The sequence below is a fragment of the Oncorhynchus keta genome, chromosome 10 (genome assembly GCF_023373465.1).
Source record: "Oncorhynchus keta strain PuntledgeMale-10-30-2019 chromosome 10, Oket_V2, whole genome shotgun sequence".
Classification (NCBI taxonomy): Eukaryota; Metazoa; Chordata; class Actinopteri; order Salmoniformes; family Salmonidae; genus Oncorhynchus; species Oncorhynchus keta.
The window spans coordinates 25094983-25116785 of NC_068430.1; the positions used below are offsets into that span (position 1 = coordinate 25094983).

The 21803-nt window shown below is 48.1% G+C and overlaps 1 protein-coding gene and 1 long non-coding RNA gene across 4 annotated transcripts in view; both read right to left on the reverse strand.

The window, feature by feature from the left end:
- slc25a26 (solute carrier family 25 member 26) overlaps positions 1–21803 on the reverse strand; it is a 93635-nt gene that overhangs the window by 61991 nt on the left and 9841 nt on the right. The window contains exons 4-5 of the mRNA XM_035777493.2: positions 12179–12283; positions 12000–12047 (exon numbers count right to left, since the gene is read on the reverse strand). Coding sequence (XP_035633386.1) covers positions 12000–12047; positions 12179–12283 — 153 coding nt within the window. The remainder of the gene's footprint in view (positions 1–11999; positions 12048–12178; positions 12284–21803) is intronic.
- LOC127932175 (uncharacterized) lies at positions 14323–15318 on the reverse strand. 3 transcript variants are annotated; one of them, XR_008144429.1, is made up of 4 exons: positions 15041–15318; positions 14913–15008; positions 14785–14880; positions 14323–14698 (listed from the first exon to the last, which is right to left on the reverse strand). It is a non-coding gene; the product is annotated as an uncharacterized LOC127932175 (long non-coding RNA). The 3 variants fall into 3 exon arrangements; XR_008144428.1 differs by lacking the exon at positions 14913–15008 and having other exon boundaries at positions 15009–15318; XR_008144427.1 differs by having other exon boundaries at positions 14913–15318.

Genomic DNA, 21803 nt, shown 5'->3' on the forward strand with positions numbered 1-21803 from the left:
GACTACAGGGATGGGACTGCATGGGGGTGAGGATGAATGGTTGGGGGTGCATGGAGCCAGGGCTGGATAAGGTGTGGGGGGGGATTGAAGGCCTGGAGACAAAGAGAGGTAGTATGGTATAGGGCTGAGGGAGAATCTGAGCGTTGGAGGTTACAAAGTGAGTGAGTGGTTATGAAGGTGAAGGTAGTTCCACCTCAAAAAGCACAAGAGGATTGACACTATCCATCTCAGAATATGCTGAAATCATGTATGTAGTTTCAAAGGATGAAGAATCAATACTCCAAACTGCAGCTACATACTCCTATACAGAACGCTGTACTGTATATTGGTTGTTGGGTTGGGACTGGTGTGCGGGGTCCATGAGTGGCTTTTAACCATTTTATTGGATTCTTCATGTCTTTTGTGGTCCAAATCGGATGTCGGGTCCTATATTTATTGAATATTATGTGAATCCTATGAATTAAAATAGGGCCAATTTGGGTGCAAACAATTGACTTAATTTCTCAGAGATCAAATTCAATGTCAACAAAATAATGTTGAAGGAATGCTAATCTTATCTGTTTCTAACCACAGAAACTACTTCAGAACAATCTGGAATGACTCTGAAGGGTTGGGGGAGAGGAGAGCTGGTGAGGAGAGGTGAGGAGGAGCCAGGGAGCGACATCAAAGTATTACAGTAGATTAAGCTCAGTGCAATAGAACAAGTCATTTTACCTCTGCCAGCTCTACACATAAACAGAGAGTCTTTGGGCTTGGTGCACCCCCCAAAGATACATCATTGTGCACTGTGGGAGCCAAGCCCAGAGCCACGAGACACAGACTCAGGGAGTCTCTCTCTCTAACACGCACACATTTTATCAGCTGGGATTCAGATAAACTCAGCACAGATGGGAATAGCAGAGCTGGGGTCTGATTGGCAGTGACAGTAGGAACACACCGACTGGGTCAAACACACTGCTGGAGGAGAGAAGCCAACACTCCCCTGTATGGACCTGATCACTCCTCAACAAGACTGTACAGAACTCCTCAGAAACAAACCGCATTACGCAGTCACTGACTGGATAGATAAAGCAATCATTTACCTTTCAGTCATGAAGATACTCAATTACGCTACAACATCACAGTACATGACTGCTCCAGGGGAGCAGATGGAGACCCCCCTCAGTTGTTAGCGGAGCTGTTAGCTGAGCTAAACTAAACAGGGCCAGGGCTCTCAGCCTCAGCCTACAGCAGATGCCATCATCTGGCCAACGTCCCAGCACTATAGCCTCCAGGGAACAACTATGCTACACATCCATGCTTCAGAAATACAGGAGCTTACTTACAGAAAATAATTTCTACAAATATTCTAGATTTGGTTATTCATTTTCAAATCCACAGAGGACATCACCATTTAAAAGTGACCAGGCTAGAACACACTGTTAATTAATAGGACTTTCAATTCAACACCTGAATTGGCTGAAATTGAATTAGATGGCCATGTGATGAAAGGGGTGAGAGCAAGCCGGGTGGAGATAGAGGAGAGGGATCCAGCTAAGCGGTTTCCCCTCCTGAAATAGTGGTTGCATTGTTGAACGAGTGTGAGGTTAACCTCTAATTACAGGGTGCTCCCTCCCAACACCTCTACAGTGATACAGAGATTTATCCTCTACCTCGCTCTTCCATCCCCCATTCTCAGGTGAAACAGCACTGACATTGTGGACATGGATTATTCAGTTCTTCAGCCTCTGTCTGTATTGTTTCTATTGCTTTCTTTCTTTCTTGACCCCCCTCACCCCAAGCTCTCCCCCTCTCAATCCCCCCAATCTCTCATGACCACCCCTCTCAACCCCTCCAGTCTCTCCCCCCTCTCTCCTTCTCTTGACCCCCATTCAGTCTCTATCCCCCTCTCTCCTATTGACACCCCTCCAGTCTCTCCTTCTCCTGACCCCCCTCCAGTCTCTCCCCCGCTCTCCTTCTCTTGACGCCCCTCCAGTCTCCCCCCGCTTTTCTTTTGACCCCCTCCAGTCTCTCCCCCTCTTGACCCTTTCAGTCTCCCCCTTCTATCCTTTCCTTGACCTCCACTCCAGTCTTTCCCCCTCCCCTGCTTTTGACCCCCCTCGAGTCTCTCCCCCCTCTTTTCTTTTGAGCCTCTCCAGTCTCTCCCCATCCTGACTCCCCACTCTCCTTCTCTTGACCCACTCCAGTCTCTCCCCCTCCTGACTCCCCACTCTGCTTCTCTTGACCTCCCTCCACCCTCTCTCCTTCTTTTGACCCCCTCCAGTCTCTACCCCCCCTCTCCTTCTTTTGACCCACCTCCAGTCTTTACCCCCCTCTCTTTCTCTTTACCCCCCCTCCAGTCTCTCCCCCCCTCTCCTTCTATTGATCCCACTGTTTCTCCCCCCTTCTCTCCTTCTCTTGACCCCCCTCCAGTCTCTCCCCTTCTCTTGACCCCCCTCCAATCTCTCCCCTTCTCTTGACCCCTCTCCAGACTCTCCCCTTCTCTTGACCCCTTCCAGTCTCTCCCCTTCTCTCCTTCTCTTGACCCCCCTCCAGTCTCTCCCCTTCTCTTGACCCTCCTCCAGTCTCTCCCCTTCTCTTGACCCCCTCCAGACTCTCCCCTTCTCTTGACCCCTTCCAGTCTCTCCCCCTCTCCTTCTCTTGACCCCCCTCCAGTCTCTTCTCCTCTCTCCTTCTCTTGACCCCCTCCAGACTCTCCCCTTCTCTTGACCCAGTCCAATCTCTCCCTCTCTCCTTCTCTTGATCCCCCCTCCAGTCTCCCCCTCTCTCCTTCTCTTGACCCCCCCTCCAGTCTCTTCTCCTCTCTCCTTCTCTTGACCCAGTCCAGTCTCTCCCTCTCTCCTTCTCTTGACCCCCCTCCAGTCTCCCCCTCTCTCCTTCTCTTGACCCCCCTCCAGACTCTCCCCTTCTCTTGACCCCTTCCAGTCTCTCCCCTTCTCTTGACCCCCCCGCTCCAGTCTCTCCCCCTCTCTCCTTCTCTTGACCCACCCCTCCAGTCTCTTCTCCTCTCTCCTTCTCTTGACCCAGTCCAGTCTCTAGCCCTCTCTCCTTCTCTTGACCCCCCCCTCCAGTCTCCCCCTCTCTCCTTCTCTTGACCCCCCTCCAGACTCTCCCCTTCTCTTGACCCCTTCCAGTCTCTCCCCTTCTCTTGACCCCCCGCTCCAGTCTCTCCCCCTCTCTCCTCCTGACCCCCTCCAGTCTCCCCCTCTCTCCTTCTCTTGACCCCCCTCCAGTCTCCCCCTCTCTCCTTCTCTTGACCCCCTCCAGTCTCTCCCTCTCTCCTTCTCTTGACCCCCTCCAGTCTCCCCCTCTCCTTCTCTTGACCCCCCTCTAGTCTCCCCCTCTCTCCTTCTCTTGACCCCCTCCAGTCTCCCCCTCTCCTTCTCTTGACCCCCTCCAGTCTCCCCTCTCTCCTTCTCTTGACCCCCTCCAGTCTCTTCTCCTCTCTCCTCCTGACCCCCTCCAGTCTCTTCTCCTCTCTCCTCCTGACCCAGTCCAGTCTCTCCCCTTCTCTTGACCCCCCCTCCAGTCTCTTCTCCTCTCTCCTTCTCTTGACCCAGTCCAGTCTCTCTCCTTCTCTTGACCCCCCCTCCCCACTCTGTGATTCTAAATTCCTCGTCAGGCATGCAGTCCTTATTGGAAACACATGTGAGGCCCGGATCATTTTCTGCTCGGATTGAGGCAAACATGCAGAAAATTGTGGGAAGAAAGCATAGCCCCCAGACCTGGAGATATATACACTCATTACCGATCGCTAACGGCAGCCATGTTGGTCACAACCACACCACTGACCATGACACCAAAACTCTGCTCACAGTACAGTTGATGCTAAGGGAAACCAGTAAAAACAACAACACAACGCTGTCAAACGTAACGATCTCCTAGCCCTGGATAATAGATATACAGCTGTAATAACCCTGTCAGAGTGTTATTGGTTGTGAATCCATACTTCCTGTGTACATGTGTGTCTGCTACAGACCTGGCCTGGATCTGCTGCTCACTGACATCAGGCTCAGGTGTCCCTGCTGCTTCTCTGATAGGTCAGAGGCCTGGGAAATAATCAGAAACGGGTGAAAAGCTGTAATCACTTCATTGTGTTCTGGTCACTTTGGTTTGTGTTTAATAACAATCAGAGTGGGTAGTAAGACATACTAGCATAGGGCGGGGCTCCTGCGTGGCGGAGTGGTCCAAGGCAGCGGTCTATGGCAGTGGTCTAAGGCAGTGGTCTAAGGCAGTGGTCTAAGGCAGTGGTCTAAGGCAGTGGTCTAAGGCAGTGGTCCAAGGCAGTAACCTATGGCAGTGGTCTATGGCAGTGGTCTAAGGCAGTGGTCTAAGGCAGTGGCCTAAGGCAGTGGTCCAAGGCAGTGGTCTATGGCAGTGGTCTAAGGCAGTGGTCTAAGGCAATGGTCTAAGGCAGTGGTCTAAGGCAATGGTCTAAGGCAGTGGTCTAAGGCAGTGGTCTAAGGCAGTGGTCTAAGGCAGTGGTCTAAGGCAGTGGTCTAAGGCAGTGGTCTATGGCAGTGGTCTATGGCAGTGGTCTAAGGCAGTGGTCTAAGGCAGTGGTCTAAGGCAGTGGTCTAAGGCAGTGGTCCATGGCAGTGGTCTATGGCAGTGGTCTATGGCAGTGGTCTAAGGCAGTGGTCTAAGGCAGTGGTCCAAGGCAGTGGTCCAAGGCAGTGGTCTATGGCAGTGGTCTATGGCAGTGGTCTAAGGCAGTGGTCTAAGGCAGTGGTCTAAGGCAGTGGTTTAAGGCAGTGGTTTAAAGCAGTGGTCTATGGCAGTGGTCCAAGGCAGTGGTTTAAGGCAGTGGTTTAAAGCAGTGGTCTAAGGCAGTGGTCCAAGGCAGTGGTCTATGGCAGTGGTCTAAGGCAGTGGTCTAAGGCAGTGGTCTAAGGCAGTGGTCTAAGGCAGTGGTCCAAGGCAGTGGTCTATGGCAGTGGTCTATGGCAGTGGTCTACGGCAGTGGTCTAAGGCAGTGGTCTAAGGCAGTGGTTTAAGGCAGTGGTTTAAAGCAGTGGTCTAAGGCACTGGCTAGCTGTGCCACTAGAGATTCTGGGTTCGACTCCAGGCTCTGTCGCAGCCGGCCGCAACCGGGAGACCCTTGGGGAGTAGCACAATTGGCCCAGCGTCGTCCGGGTTAGGGGAGGGTCTGGCAGGCAGGGATGTCCTTGTCCCATCGCGTACTAGTGACTCCGGTGGTGGGCCGAGCGTAGTGCAGGCTGACACGGTCGCCAGGTGTATGGTGTTTCCTCTGACACGTTGGTGCGGTTGGCTTCCGGTTTAAGTGGGCATTGTGTCAAGAAGCAGTGCGGCTTGGCTGGGTTGTGTTTCGGAGGACGCACGGCTCTCGACCTTTGCCTCTCCCGAGTCCGTATGGGAGTTGCAGCGATGAGACAAGACTAATACCATATACCATATATTGAATACCATGAAATTGGGGAGAAAACATGGTGTAAAATAATAAATAAATACTAGTATAGGGGCAATTCCACGGTAACAGAGTGATGCCGAGATTCTTCACTTAATAATGTATGCCAAACAAATACCGATGATGGCAAAGTTAAACAAACCACACAACTCTTTTTGTACACATTTTCTTGAAGATCATTGCAGATCATTCTGTTACCAAACTCTACATCTGCACCATAGTTCAAGAAATGTGTTTTGCAAACTGTTCACTAGAATTAGTTAAAAGTAGTCCTTGAGCATAGAGTTGTATGGTTTGTTTAACTTTGCAATCATTGGTTTTAGTTTGAACCAGCCCGGGACTGCAAAATGAATCACTTCCCTGAGCACTGTGGTTGTACTGAGGAATTCTTCGCAGCATACAGAAACACACAACACCATGAGATACTGTGTAGGATGCATGGGTCCAGTAGCTCAACCTCCTATGGATCATCATGCTCCTCTCCTCATCCAGCTGAACACAGCCGTGTCCTGTCCCCCAGCCAAGGATAAAACCCCGGGACCTGTAAGTGGGGTGTCTGTCAGTCTCCATCCTGCCTGTGTACTCATCTAGAGTCCACCTCCTCATCCAAGTCCATTAGTCATCAGTACCTCTGCTTGTTGTTCTAGCGGAGGCCACCAGGCTTGTTCTCAGATATACACCAGGAGCTGTCGAGGAGCACCTGCCAAACTGCATCCCACTGGGAGTGTGTATGAGGGGATTGTGTACATACGTGCGTGTGTGTGTGAGGGAGAGACCCTCGTTCATAGTCCTGACAAACACATCAACCAGAGAGAGCTTACTGACAAAAAGAGGGGAGAGCCAGCATAAACATATATCGTAAACTTCAATCTCCAACCACGGCAAAACAAGGCCAGTAAAGTCCAATGTGGGGTTTCTGACAGAGACAGACAGTACGCTAGTCTCTACAACGTCCTGTAGACTGAACGGCGGGGCATGTGTCTGTATCATGTGTGTGGGGGACTTCCTGTTCATGACACAGAAAACCATCAAACACCCTAGCACAGATTTGAGTCTGTTAAATGAGTTTGGGATGGCCTTGCACATAGCCTATGTGTAGGCTACTACAACAAGCTAAACCAATGACGTGTAATAATAGTTGAGTCACTCAAAGCAAAGTTCAGAATATGAGTCAGTCAGTGAGGGACACGGGTTTGCAAATTCCATCATTGTAACTTTGGAATGACATTCAATGTTTTATTCAATGATGCCTTTTAATGATGTCTCTGATCTCATTCTATTGGCCTACTTAGTGCTATAGGATAGGGGTTCTAGGGGATAGGGGTTCTAGGGGAAACGAGGAGGCTGTAGTGTGAAGGTTGGTTCCTCCCTGCCTGGTAGGAACAGCTGTGTCTCCTCTCCCTCAGCCTGTCTGCACAGCCAATACCAGCTCCAACTATGTGCTGACACCAGATACCTCACCCCCCACACACACCTTTTTATATTCTCCCTCCCTCTCTCTCTCTGTCCCCCACACATACACAACACAGACCTCTACACACACGGACAGGTCGGGCCAAACACACAAAGGTCAACGAGGCCCATTATATCCGCCAGGACTCCCTGCTACTCATTGATCCCATTATGTAAACAGAGCAATGCACAAGCAGATGTGAATCAATAGGATTCCATCTTCTAAACAATACCCAGTTACATTTACCCACACTGACATGTGTACCAGTCTCATCTCCCTTTGGGGGGTTGTTTGAGGAGTATTTTGGACTGTAGATATTGATGTTAGTGAGGGGAACCCTGGACTAGATATACAGTCCAACCCAGTATTATTAAACAACAGACTGTGCCCAAGTGTCCACGTTAGAGAGAGGGAGGGAGGGAGGGAGGGAGCCTACATTCCCTCACATGTGCACATGTCCCTTTCTCCATCTGTGCCAGCAAGTCAGATGAGGGTGTTTAAGTGAGAATGTCAGAGAAGCCGGTGTTTGGAGGATATATTGGCACGGGTGTTGTTATACCCGAGAAAAAGTTGTGCCAATACATCCTCCAAACACTCTCTTCGAGGGTATTATCACTTTTATACAAAGGGTTACCAACATATTCAAATAATGATTTTGGTGAATGTATTCCTACTATTTAATTATTCTTCTACTAGCTTGCTAGTTAGCCAATAACGGCTAACTTAGAGTCAAACAGTGCAGTCAGAATAACAGCAAAGTAGGTGCATTTGCGTTTGTTTAAGCTGTTTTCTAGTGACATTTATTTGGATACATCCATAACAATGAGCTAAATGATGCGAGAAATTTTGCCTGGCATAGAACATTGTCTCTCTCTCTCAGGACACTGTTCAGAGGAGCTAGCTAACAACACAGCTAACACAATCACTTCAAACTGAAACTGGAAAGACTGCAAACTAGGTGCATTTAGATTCCTTTGACCTGTTTTCTATAGAAATGTCTTTGTATACACTACCGTTCAAAAGTTTGGGGTCACTTAGAAATGTCCTTGTTTTTGAAAGAAAAGCACATTTTTTTGTCCATTAATATAACATCAAATTGATCAGAAATACAGTGTAGACATTGTTAATGTTGTAAATGACTATTGGAGCTGGAAACGGCTGATTTTTATGTTATATCTACATTGGCGTACAGAGGCTCATTATCAGCACCATCACTCCCGTGGTAGCTAATCCAAGTTTAATATTTTAAAACTGTAATTGATCATTAGAAAACAATTTTGCAATTATGTGAGCACAGCTGAAAACTGTTGTTCTGATTAAAGAAGCAATAAAACTGTCCTTCTTTAGACTAGTTGAGTACCTGGAGCATCAGAAACAAATAACTTTCTTCTGAAACTCATCAGTCTATTATTGTTCGGAGAAATTAAGGCTATTCCATGCGAGAAATTGTCAATAAACTGAAGATCTCGTACAACGCTGTGTAATACTCCCTTCACAGAACAGCGCAAACTGGCCCTAACCATTGCACACATATACAATGCCTGTCTCAATTGTCTCAAGGCTTAACAATTGTTTAACCTGTCTCCTCCCCTTCATCTACACTGCTTGAAGTGGATTTAACAAGTGAGATCAATAAGGGATCATAGCTTTCACCTGATTCACCTGGTCAGTCTGTCATGGAAAAAGCAGATGTTCATAATGTCATATATACTCAGTGTATAACACCATTATTGCATCAGAACACACACATTTTCCACTGTGACTGAGGCAGAGAAGGAAGGTAAATGATAGAACAATTAAAACAACTGGGGTTAGACCTGAGCCACAGGGGCCAAAGGCCCTCATGTCAACAGTGTTTGAGGGAGAAAAGGAGAGAGAAGATTTGAGTGAGAGGGAAAGGAGAACAGAGGAGTTCATTTATATAGTCAAAGTTGCCCTTTTACCTGTGCAGTTAAAGTGTATTTACTTTGGTGACAATGTATAGTTACATATGACTGCTTTAAGAGAAAGATATGCCCCAAGGGAGAGCAACTCCTTCTGGAGTCTCAGCCCAGGATAGAGGAGTAATGCGTTTGGTAAGACTGGTCGCTCTCCCTGAGCTGGATGCCAGCTCCTGTCTGCTGAGGCAGAGAGAGTGAGCTAGCGAGAGAGACAGATAGACAGACAGAGAGAGAGAGACTGCAGGTTGTCTTTCAGTTCAGTGCTCCAGACGGCTGTTCCAGCCCTGTCTTATTGGGAGGACCGGGGACACATAAATCATCACACTTTTGTTCCTGTGAGACAGATGCACGGAAGACAGGTCGCTCACTCTTTCTCGCTCTCTGTCACTCTCTCTCTCCTATAGCAACGCCCTGGAGACAAGAGCCCACAGTTGGGTGAGAGAGAAGGAGACAAAGAGGGGGAAGAGAGAGACACAGAGAGGCAAAGACAGAGAGAGAGAAATGGAGAGCAATAGGAGTATTGAGCTGTGCTTGAGGGTTAGAGAGGATAATGCAGTTCCATCATTTCACCTTGTCAGAGCAATGACAGTCTGCTTCACTTACACAGCCCTCCTCAATGCAAACTAGCAAATGACTAAATTACTAGCGAATAACATAATTGAAGCTCATTAATGAAAAAGTAATTAAAGCAGTCTAGCTCAACTCCAAGATAAATTCTTATGTTATGCCAGAGTATAATGGCACTCAAACATGTTCACTACTGTCATGCAGAAAAAAGCCTATCAATTTCATCAGGGTGATTGGTGCTCATAAATGTCATAACACCAGTTTTGGAGAGGAAGGCAAGGGCTCTCAGAACATAGTGTTAGGGGCGCCAGGTAGCCTAGTGGTTAGGCGTTGGGCCAGTAACCGAAAGGTTGCTAGATCGAATCCCTGAGCTGACATGGTAAAAATCTGTCATTCTGCCCCTGAACAAGGCACTGTTCCCCTGAAGGCCATCATTGTAAATAAGAATTTGTTCTTAACTGACTTGCCTAGTTAAATTAAGGTAAATATAAATAACACGATTCTGAGTGGAATAATCTTCTGCTGCCCTCTAGTGGTGAACAGGAACAGTACTCTGAACAGGTGGTGAGGCGAGAGAACGTACCGTAAACCCCCCAAAATGGGAACATGCCAAAGTACATTAACAAAAGACCTAAGCAAGGCCTTAATTAAATGTTGAGCATTTACATAATACTAATGGTGGTGATTTACTGGGATTTACAATGATTGAAATGGACAACAATTGCAACTAACAGCCTAGTGCATAGGAATCCAAACAAATGATTCCCCAGAACCTGTTTTTGAATTTAAGTACTTTCTTTTGGCACAGACAAAGCGAAATCACTTTGCTTGCATTTATGCATTTCTCATTTAGGCACAGGGCCCTCAAATTCAACTTTGGACCTCGATGCCAGTTCCACTAAATGTTTTCATTGTTCCAAATCAGGGACTGATTTAGACCTGGGACACCAGGTGTGTGCAATTAATTATCAGGTAGAAAAGAAAACCAACAGGCTCCGGAGCTCGTAGGGTCAGAGTTGAGGACCCCTGGCCTTGGGTATTTCCTACTGTCTGAAACTTAAATCCTACCTCAGCTTTACAAAGAGCAAATATTACATTTAGAAAATGATAGATCTGAAGATATAAATACATTAAGAGATTGATGTGCTACCTAACATTATCATGTCAGCTGTGAATTAGGCCTCCACCCCTCCCTACTGCTCATACCCCTCGACCTGGCCACAGCTACACTCCCTCCGGCCTCCTGCAGTCACCTGAGAGATCTCTGCCATCAGAAATCACTTCTGAAGGATCCTTAATGAATGAATATACATCACGGAGAGGACCTCAATTAGGTGACCGTACTGGAGGAGCACTGCTCCAAATAAACAAAGTTATTTTGACAGGGTCGCCGAGCAGGATGAGATAGCGGATAGCCGGATGAGAAAATGAATTACCATCCTGCCACACGTCAAAGCCAATCACGAGGAGGATCCTGCGCACTCCTCTGCCCCTCTCCCCGCCGTTTCATCTGGCCCTTAGTATGCACACAGGCCGGGTGCCAGCCTCCAAATGTATTCATTTATTCACAGCCCCTTGGAGAAATCACAGAGCCTTGTTGTCCTTTTTTTCCTCACTGTCCAGATGGAATTTGCGTGAATAACATCGGTTTAGTGAGGCAGAAAATAAGTACAGGCTAGCACAGCGGTAGGGAACAGTACCCAAAAAAGAGAGGGGAGAACAACTGTCACCCTCACATACTATTTTTCTTCCCCCCTCTCGTGGTTTCTCTCTCATTCTAATGAAAATTAGAAAGAAGAAAAAAGCCTGTGGGGTGCAGCGTTCCTGAATCCATCCCACATGACCTGCTCTGCAGGTGCAATTAACTAGCAGATAATGAAACAAAGAGTGGGAGCAGAGTAGGCGCTCCACTACAAAGGTGAGCCATCATCAAGAGGACTGGTTCAATGTTCAATCGCTCCTTTTTTTACTCCTTGTTTTGTTTTGCATTTATAACATCTCTAATTACTTTAATTAATCAAGATATTCCATTAGAGGGAACCGGTCTCGGTTAAGTAATTGTGCAAAATGAAACAGAGAAAAACCCAATAGTTGAGTGATTCCATCCACTCCTCTCTGCCCAGCGGGATTTAAAAGGCTTTCAGAGGAATAATGGGAGAAAATACAACCGTCTTTCACAGTTATCATGAATGAATCAATTCTGAATAGTCTCAGTCTGCAAGTACACTGCCTGGCATGTTACCATGGTACAGGCTGCGCACGCACGCACGCACGCACGCACGCACGCACGCACGCACGCACGCACGCACGCACGCACGCACGCACGCACGCACGCGCACGCACGCACGCACGCACGCACACACACACACACACACACACACACACACACACGCACACACACACACACACACACACACACACACACACACACACACACACACACACACACACACACACACACACACACACACAAGCATTTGAGGGACAAAAAACTACCAAGTCCATGAAGCTGCAAATGATGTTTGATAGAGGCTAATGCAATGAGAAAGCTTTGATGTAATTTTGGCAGAGTCAGTGTAGAAGGTAGGTGTGTGTGGGATACCAGGCCTACCTCTCTGAGTACCGTACTATTGTAGCCCCTGTACAAGCCTCTGACACCCTGCACAAGGATAAGATAGGTGTTAGGGAACACACACCACACACAGTCTGGATACACATACATGCATGAAACATATGGAGAGAATGTAAAAACAAATATTGTAGCATTGATGGGTCATGGTGTCAGCCTACCTCCTCTCTGAGAGTGGCCAGCAGCACCTGGTAGGTGTTGGAGGACAGCGAGGCTTGCGTCCTCTGTTTCACCACCTCAGTAGGCACCCTGATCAGACATGCCACCTAGGGGAGGAAAACAGGACATTACAACACCCAGAACAGATCTCTCTCACACTCTCACTCGCTAGCTGCAGCACTCACCCCCGTAGCCATGAAGTGCTTTGAAAGGCTGGTAATGGCTCATATTAACACCATTATCCAGAAACCCTAGATCCACTCCAATTTGCATACCGCTCAAACAGATCTACAGATCCACACTGCCCTTTCCCACCTGTGAGAATGCTATTCATTGTCTACAGCTCAGAGTTCAACACCATAGTGCCCTCGAAGCTCATCACTAAGCTAAAGATCCTGGGACTAAACACCTTCCTCTTCAACTGGATCCTGGACTTCCTGACAGGCCGCCCCCAGTTGGTAAGTGTAGGTAACAATACATCCGCCATGCTGATCCTCAACACGGGGGCCTCTCAGGGGTGCGTGCTCAGTCCCCTCCTGTACTCTCTGTTCACCCACGACTACATGGCCAGGCACAACTCCAACACCATCATTAAGTTTGCAGACGACACAACAGTGGTAGGCCTGATCATCGACAATGACGAGACAGCCAATAGGGAGGTCAGAGACCTGGCCGGGTGGTGCCAGAATAACAACCTATCCCTCAACGTAGTCAAGACAAAAGGAGATGATTGTGGACTTACAGGAAAAGGAGGACCGAGCACACCCCCATTCTCATCGACGGGGCTGTAGTGGAGCAGGTTGAGAGCTTCAACTTCCTTGGTGTCCACAACAACAACAAACTAGAATGGTCCAAACACACCAAGCCAGTTGTGAAGAGGGCACGACAAAACCTATTTCTCCTCAAGAGACTAAAAATATTTGGCATGGGTCCTGAGATCCTCAAAAGGTTCTACAGCTGCACCATCGAGAGCATCCTGACTGGTTGCATCACTGCCTGGTATGGCAACTGCTCGGCCTCCGATCGCAAGGCACTACAGAGGGTAGTGCGTACGGCCCAGTACATCACTGGGGCTAAGCTACCTGCCACCCAGGACCTCCATACCAGGAGGTGTCAGAGAAAAAAAAAAATTGTCAAAGACCCCAGCCACCCCAGTCATGGACTGTTCTCTCTGCTACCGCATGGCAAGCGGTACCGGAGCGCCAAACCTAGGACCAAAAGGCTTCTCAACAGCTGTTACCCCAAAGCCATAATACTCCTGAACAGGTAATCAAATGGCTACCCAGGCTATTTGCATTGTGTGCCCTCCCAACCGCCAACCCCTCTTTTACACTGCTGCAACTCTCTGTTTATCATCTATGCATAGTCACTTTAACTATACATTCATGTGCATATTACCTCAATTAGCCCGACTAACCGGTGCCCCCGCACATTGGCTCTGTACTGGTACCCCCTGTATATAGCAACGCTACTGTTATTTTCACTGTTTGAATTTTTTATTTCTTTACTTATCTATTGTTTACCTAAAACATATTTTTTACTTAAAAATTGTACTGTTGGTTAGGGCTTGTAAGCATTTCACTGTAAGTTCTACACCTGTTGTAGTCGGCGCACGTGACAAATAAACTTTGATTTGTATAAAGAACATTAAAACTCAAGTGAAACAGTAAAACAGTAAAGGAAACAGATGAGAAATAGTTGCTATCTATTATTCTGTACTGTATGTCGTCTGTTTGCTTTAGATAAAGAGAAAAAGCTGCCAGATGCCACAGGTGCCAAGCAAGAAATGACCTAGCAATTATGCTGAGAGTAGACTACCTGACCTAGCAATTATACTGAGAGTAGACTACCTGACCTAGCAATTATACTGAGAGTAGACTACCTGACCTAGCAATTATGCTGAGAGTAGACTACCTGACCTAGCAATTATACTGAGAGTAGACTACCTGACCTAGCAATTATACTGAGAGTAGACTACCTGACCTAGCAATTATACTGAGAGTAGACTACCTGACCTAGCAATTATGCTGAGAGTAGACTACCTGACCTAGCAATTATGCTGAGAGTAGACTACCTGACCTAGCAATTATACTGAGAGTAGACTACCTGACCTAGCAATTATACTGAGAGTAGACTACCTGACCTAGCAATTATGCTGAGAGTAGACTACCTGACCTAGCAATTATACTGAGAGTAGACTACCTGACCTAGCAATTATACTGAGAGTAGACTACCTGACCTAGCAATTATGCTGAGAGTAGACTACCTGACCGAGCAATTATACTGTGAGTAGACTACCTGACCTAGCAATTATACTGAGAGTAGACTACCTGACCTAGCAATTATACTGAGAGTAGACTACCTGACCTAGCAATTATACTGAGAGTAGACTACCTGACCTAGCAATTATACTGCGAGTAGACTACCTGACCTAGCAATTATACTGCGAGTAGACTACCTGACCTAGCAATTATACTGCGAGTAGACTACCTGACCTAGCAATTATACTGCGAGTAGACTACCTGACCTAGCAATTATAGCGAGTAGACTACCTGATAGCAATTATAGTAGACTACCTGACCTAGCAATTATACTGAGAGTAGACTACCTGACCTAGCAATTATACTGCGAGTAGACTACCTGACCTAGCAATTATACTGCGAGTAGACTACCTGACCTAGCAATTATACTGCGAGTAGACTACCTGACCTAGAAATTATACTGCGAGTAGACTACCTGACCTAGCAATTATACTGCGAGTAGACTACCTGACCTAGCAATTATACTACGAGTAGACTACCTGACCTAGCAATTATACTGAGAGTAGACTACCTGACCTAGCAATTATACTGCGAGTAGACTACCTGACCTAGCAATTATACTACGAGTAGACTACCTGACCTAGCAATTATACTACGAGTAGACTACCTGACCTAGCAATTATACTGAGAGTAGACTACCTGACCTAGCAATTATACTGAGAGTAGACTACCTGACCTAGCAATTATACTGAGAGTAGACTACCTGACCAAGCAATTATACTGCGAGTAGACTACATGACCTAGCAATTATACTGAGAGTAGACTACCTGACCAAGCAATTATACTGAGAGTAGACTACCTGACCTAGCAATTATACTGCGAGTAGACTACCTGGTCTTTGTGTTAGTGTAGACTACCAGTGACCTAAGCCAATTTACTGCCCGATAGACTACCTGAAAACCATCAATTATACTGAGTGACTACCTGACCTAGCAATTATACTGAGAGTAGACTACCTGACCTAGCAATTATAAGTAGACTACCTGACCTAGCCTCATGCCCATCTGTGTCCTGACCTAGCAATTATACACATAGCCCTCCGACCCCACCATCCGTAGACTACTTCACCCTAGCAATTATACTGACAGCCCCCATGTCAACAAGAAATATGGAGTAGCAAACAATTATACTCAAGATACTATGAATATGTATGACTAGACTACCTCCTGCAATTATTGAAGCCAGACTACATTTCATCTTGATATCCATTCATGCTGCACCGGAGTCTTTGTGTTAGGGAGGCACCAGTGCTTCTGGGAAGCAATTTCTGCCCCATCAATGGCCTGTGGGACTCCAAAACGGGAAGCCTTAATCACAGACACCTGAGCAGAGGTAAAAAGCTCACCGTCACCGCCTCATTGCCCATCTGTGTCCTACTCTGCATAAGGGACATAGGAGCCCACCATCCGTCCTAGCTTCTCCCAGACCGAGGGACACAGCCCCCATGTCAACAGAAATATGGAAGCAAACTCCCAGAATGAATATGGGAGGTGGGGAGCTCCAGTGAAGCCAGACTGTTCATCTTGATATCCATTCATGCTGCAGCGGAGCGGAAATACCGGGGAGCACCAGTAACGGGAAGCAATCTCCCAGACCGAGGGAGGTGGGGAGCTCCAGTAACGGGAAGCAATCTCCCAGACCGAGGGAGGTGAGGAGCTCTAGTAACGGGAAGCAATCTCCCAGACCGAGGGAGGTGAGGAGCTCCAGTAACGGGAAGCAATCTCCCAGACCGAGGGAGGTGAGGAGCTCCAGTAACGGGAAACAATCTCCCAGAGCGAGGGAGGTGAGGAGCACCAGTAACGGGAAGCAATCTCCCAGACCGAGGGAGGTGAGGAGCTCTAGTAACGGGAAGCAATCTCCCAGACCGAGGGAGGTGAGGAGCTCTAGTAACGGGAAGCAATCTCCCAGACCGAGGGAGGTGAGGAGCTCCAGTAACGGGAAGCAATCTCCCAGACCGAGGGAGGTGAGGAGCTCCAGTAACGGGAAGCAATCTCCCAGACCGAGGGAGGTGGGGAGCTCCAGTAACGGGAAGCAATCTCCCAGACCGAGGGAGGTTAGGAGCTCCAGTAACGGGAAGCAATCTCCCAGACCGAGGGAGGTTAGGAGCTCCAGTAACGGGAAGCAATCTCCCAGACCGAGGGAGGTGGGGAGCTCCAGTAACGGGAAGCAATCTCCCAGACCGAGGGAGGTGGGGAGCTCCAGTAACGGGAAGCAATCTCCCAGACCGAGGGAGGTGGGGAGCTCCAGTAACGGGAAGCAATCTCCCAGACCGAGGGAGGTTAGGAGCTCCAGTAACGGGAAGCAATCTCCCAGACCGAGGGAGGTGAGGAGCTCCAGTAACGGGAAGCAATCTCCCAGACCGAGGGAGATGGGGAGCTCCAGTAACGGGAAGCAATCTCCCAGACCGAGGGAGGTGAGGAGCACCAGTAACGGGAAGCAATCTCCCAGACCGAGGGAGGTGAGGAGCTCCAGTAACGGGAAGCAATCTCCCAGACCGAGGGAGGTGGGGAGCTCCAGTAACGGGAAGCAATCTCCCAGACCGAGGGAGGTGAGGAGCTCCAGTAACGGGAAGCAATCTCCCAGACCGAGGGAGGTGAGGAGCTCCAGTAACGGGAAGCAATCTCCCAGACCGAGGGAGGTGAGGAGCTCCAGTAACGGGAAACAATCTCCCAGACCGAGGGAGGTGAGGAGCACCAGTAACGGGAAGCAATCTCCCAGACCGAGGGAGGTGAGGAGCTCCAGTAACGGGAAGCAATCTCCCAGACCGAGGGAGGTGAGGAGCTCCAGTAACGGGAAGCAATCTCCCAGACCGAGGGAGGTGAGGAGCTCCAGTAACGGGAAGCAATCTCCCAGACCGAGGAAGGTGAGGAGCTCCAGTAACGGGAAACAATCTCCCAGAGCGAGGGAGGTGAGGAGCACCAGTAACGGGAAGCAATCTCCCAGACCGAGGGAGGTGAGGAGCTCCAGTAACGGGAAGCAATCTCCCAGACCGAGGGAGGTGAGGAGCACCAGTAACGGGAAGCAATCTCCCAGACCGAGGGAGGTGAGGAGCTCCCCGCACCGCACCAGACTCCCTCCGCCACGAGATGGCTATCGTTACTGTTGCAGTAACTCCGCAAAGGAGAGTATGACACTGAGGTGATAGTGGCACCATGGTGATTACTGGTATGCTGGTTTGACCATCCTCAGCTCTCAGCCCAGTCAGCCCCCTCTGGTCTAGGGCAGGGTCTAGCCAGGATTCAGCCCAGCTGCTAGGACATCCCCATATATTCCCCTCTTTCACCCCCACTGTACCTCTCTGCCAGAGCAGGTCATTACATGTAATATATGTATTGACTGCACATGGGGGATGGAGAGTAGAGAGAGGGTGACCACTGGTGATTGAGAGATGGAGAATTCAGTTTGGGAACAGCCAGCAATTTTACAGTTCAAGTGGAATGAATAGAAAGTGACCAGTAGCTGACAATTTGTCTCAGATGATTTTCAAGGTCACCCAAGTACAGGAGACCAGCATGTGTTGAATGTGGGTCTCATATCACTCCAACAGGTCCTGGAGAACTGACTGTTTCCACTTCCTCCGAGGTTAGAATGACATGGCTTCTGACTTTGAAATGTTCTGTCAAACAAGAAACAAACCCTTGCTCCAGAACCCACAGAGCAAAGGTGTCTAATTGTGAGCATAGCCTTTCTCTACAGTATTCCAAGGACCGTTTTCTCCCTCCAAAGCATGGTGCAAGAGTACCCCCCAGAGGTGAGACAGAGCACTAGCTGCTGTCTGTCCGCTATACAACCTGACAGGATCCATTTCTAAGATCTAATTTACTCTTCCTTTGGCTAAGTTAACATTTATCATACATTGTATATCATGTTTCCCCACCTAATTCGCCAAAGGATCAGAATGATGCTGCTAAGTGGAAAGAAAAGTGACTATGACAAGTAATTGCTGACAATTGTATTGTGGGCTGGTTGTGGTGGAGGGCGCCCTTTCACATCGGCTCACGGCAGGCTGCGGAATGAGACAGAGATTATACCAAATAAATTAGGGACATTGTTTATTTGGGAGTAATTGAGGACTGCTATGGGGAGTGAGTGTACATCCCCTGAACAGATCATTTCAGGAGGGTTTTATGAGCATGTGTGTGTAAGCACTATCTGAGATCAGACCCATGAGTGATGGGCAGGGTGGAGGCAGATTTAGGTGTACCCCACTGGGTTGTCTGGGACTGGGTTGTTATCTCACGTTTAGAGGGAGGGGTGTGGCCGTGACAGACATGTCCCCCCCCATATCCCACAGGCTGGCCTGGTAGGCTAAATGTATGATAAATCCACTGCCAGCGTCTTTTACATTCCCCAAGCAATTCATCTTTATTTACAAGCAATTTGGAGTGTGTGGCGTTAATTAGAGGTAGCGTGTGATCTGAGCCTGTGTTTCCTCCGGCTTGCCTCCCTGCCTGGCTGCTGCTGTAAATCCTAATGACGACGGCTTTCAAATTCCACGACGCCACCAAACAACAACTGACGAGCCCACACTCAGTCACTAGGGAAACGCTGTGGAAGGAACAGGGGAAATTAACGAAGGCTCACCGTAACAATCAGCATGCAGGCAAATCAATCCAGGGCTTGAGTCATTTCCTCCCTTCATCCCTCCCACCCTCATTCCCTCCTACCGGCTCATGGCTAGTTAATCCCCTACAATCCTGCTCCTGTGGCCAGTCTGGGCGACAGAAAAAGAGAGACACAGGTAGAAGAACAGAGGATTTAGAGACAATAGGCAAGGCTCCAGACAGCAGGTAAGACAACTGATTCATTTGTCATTCAAAGTTTTTGGCAATGCCACTTTTAAAAGAACCCTCTGTCTCACTAACATAGAAAGAACTGTCATTAAAGCAACAGGGTGGAATCCACACATATGGAGCAGCCTCAGGCGTGAGCAGAGAGAGACAGGCTCAATGTGATGTGGGATGAAATAACTCAAACAGATGGAATAACTAAACATTTTTGCAGCACTGGGGAGCTGACAGTAAACACAGACCAACACAGTGACCAATTTGACCAGTGAAAGAAGTAGTTCAGCAGTTCAGAGGGCAGCTTATATCTTTCCACAATCTCACTTTAGCCAACCACACATTTCAGTCTAACTTTCATAAGACAATCAATGGCTATCCACACACACCATCTGTCTCCACTGAAGTTATTTCAGAATCAGGAAGACAACCAAAAGAACGTTCCGGGGCATCCCTGATCACCTCAGCCGCCCAGCAGTATTTCCCACAGGAAGTCAGCATTGTATCAGAACATCCATTCAGACATCTCCTCCGGGTAGTAATAACTGCATAAACAACCGCTACGTCTCTTCCTCTGAAATCCTGCTAATCTGTTTTTTTTAACCTATGAGGAGGCTCCTGGGAGCAGTCCTGCAGAAACACCTCAATGACAGACGGCACTGGGCAATTTCTACACATGACGACCAACAGACACAGGCTGGATAGTCATATTAGACATGGCTGAGCCAATCTCCCACTGACACCATGCATTTTCATCAAACATCCAATTTGGAGCACAACTCAATTTGAGGCGAGGTGAGGAGGGAGAGATGAGGATGATGCACACCCAATAAATCACATACTGCCATCTCTTCTCTTCAGGGAGCCCATGCATGGATTATTCCAGGCTGTGCCAAGTTAAGTAGCTGCCAGTTGCCACCCCGTCCCGCCCCCCTTGTCATGTCACACACTCTGTTTCCCAGTACATCCTCCAGGAGACAAGGTTTATAAATGCAAGAAAGCTGCTCCCTCCGCTTGACAAATGAGCTTTCAGGGACTGTGTCGGGCAAATGGGAATGAAGATAAATGTGATATAATAGTTGGATAACAACCTGCTAGCCCCTGACAGACACCATCAGTTCCACCATTCTTTATGGGAGGGACAGTCACTAAAACAATGGAGCTGAGGCTTGTCTCCTATTCTCTCTTTCCTTCCTTCCTCCTCCTCCTCCTCCTCCTCCTCTCTGTCTTTGGTTGTTTCTTTATTTGTTTCCTCTTCTCTTTCTGTTAGAGAGGTTGCAAAAAGAAGACAATAGAGAGTTGTCGTCTGCAACAAACCTTGGAGAACAAGGTCACCACGATTCCCCTAGGATGATGAAACACGTGAACTAAAGAAACATCTTCTGTGGTAAATCGTGATTGTCCCTGACAAAACTTGAATCCTGATTGTGTGCCTCTAGTCCAGAATGTTCCAACCTGCACACAGGTGGCATAACACAACGAAATGGAGTCCCCTGAGTTTTGACGAGGACCAAATCACACCTCATTCTGGCGTTTGTGAGACCATACCTACAGCCAGCTGCTGACAGAGAATCATCAAGAGAGGGTGGGATAGAAAGAGAGAGAGAGCAAAAGAGCGAAGCAGAGACAGTGAAAGAGAGAGAGAGAATGGAAGAATCTAACTGGCATCTGTGCTCTGTACCTGCCTGGCAACAGACAGAAGTAAAGGAAGGTTAATGTAATGTGGAGAAGGGGGGGACATAATGGGATTCTGATGTTTTCATTTGGTGGTGACAAGGTGGGCCTGATCTGTTAAGAGAAGTGCGGGAGATGAGCAAAGATGGGGCCTGATGACCCGTGAGTGAGTGAGTGAGTGAGTGAGTGAGTGAGTGAGTGAGTGAGTGAGTGAGTGAGTGAGTGAGTGAGTGAGTGAGCCTAACAGAGCCTCTGGCAAACCTCTCCAGAAGCTCAACTTCTCATCATGTTGGGCACAAGAAGAGAAGTTAAAGAAGAAAATAGTAATTTGAGGCAGCCATAGATCTAAAATAAATGATATATACAAAGATTCATATATACCCTCTGTCATAGGGCACAGGGTGACCTATCAGATTGGATGATTGCAGCAGAGTCGCCCTGCTAGAGGCGTCCACATCCCTGAGGACTTGTCATGGACCAACACCAACACTCTTGTTAAGAGGGCGCAACAGCCTCTTACTTCCTAAGGCAGCTGAAGAAATTAGGCAGGCCAACCCTTTTCGAAATAATACTGCTGCACCATCGAGAGCGTTCTGACCGGTTGCATCAAGGCCTGGTACGGGTATTGCACCGACCACGGGACCATGCTCCCACCCATCCAGGATATCTACTCAAATCTGTTCTCTCCCTTACTGTTAGGCAGACGGTATCAGAGCATAAGGTCTGATACCAACAGGCTCAGAGACCGTTTCTATCTACAAGCCATCAGACTGCTGAACACTTGAACTGGACTGACCACCTGCTCTGATTCTCCACATCTTAACACACATGCACACATACATTCATGC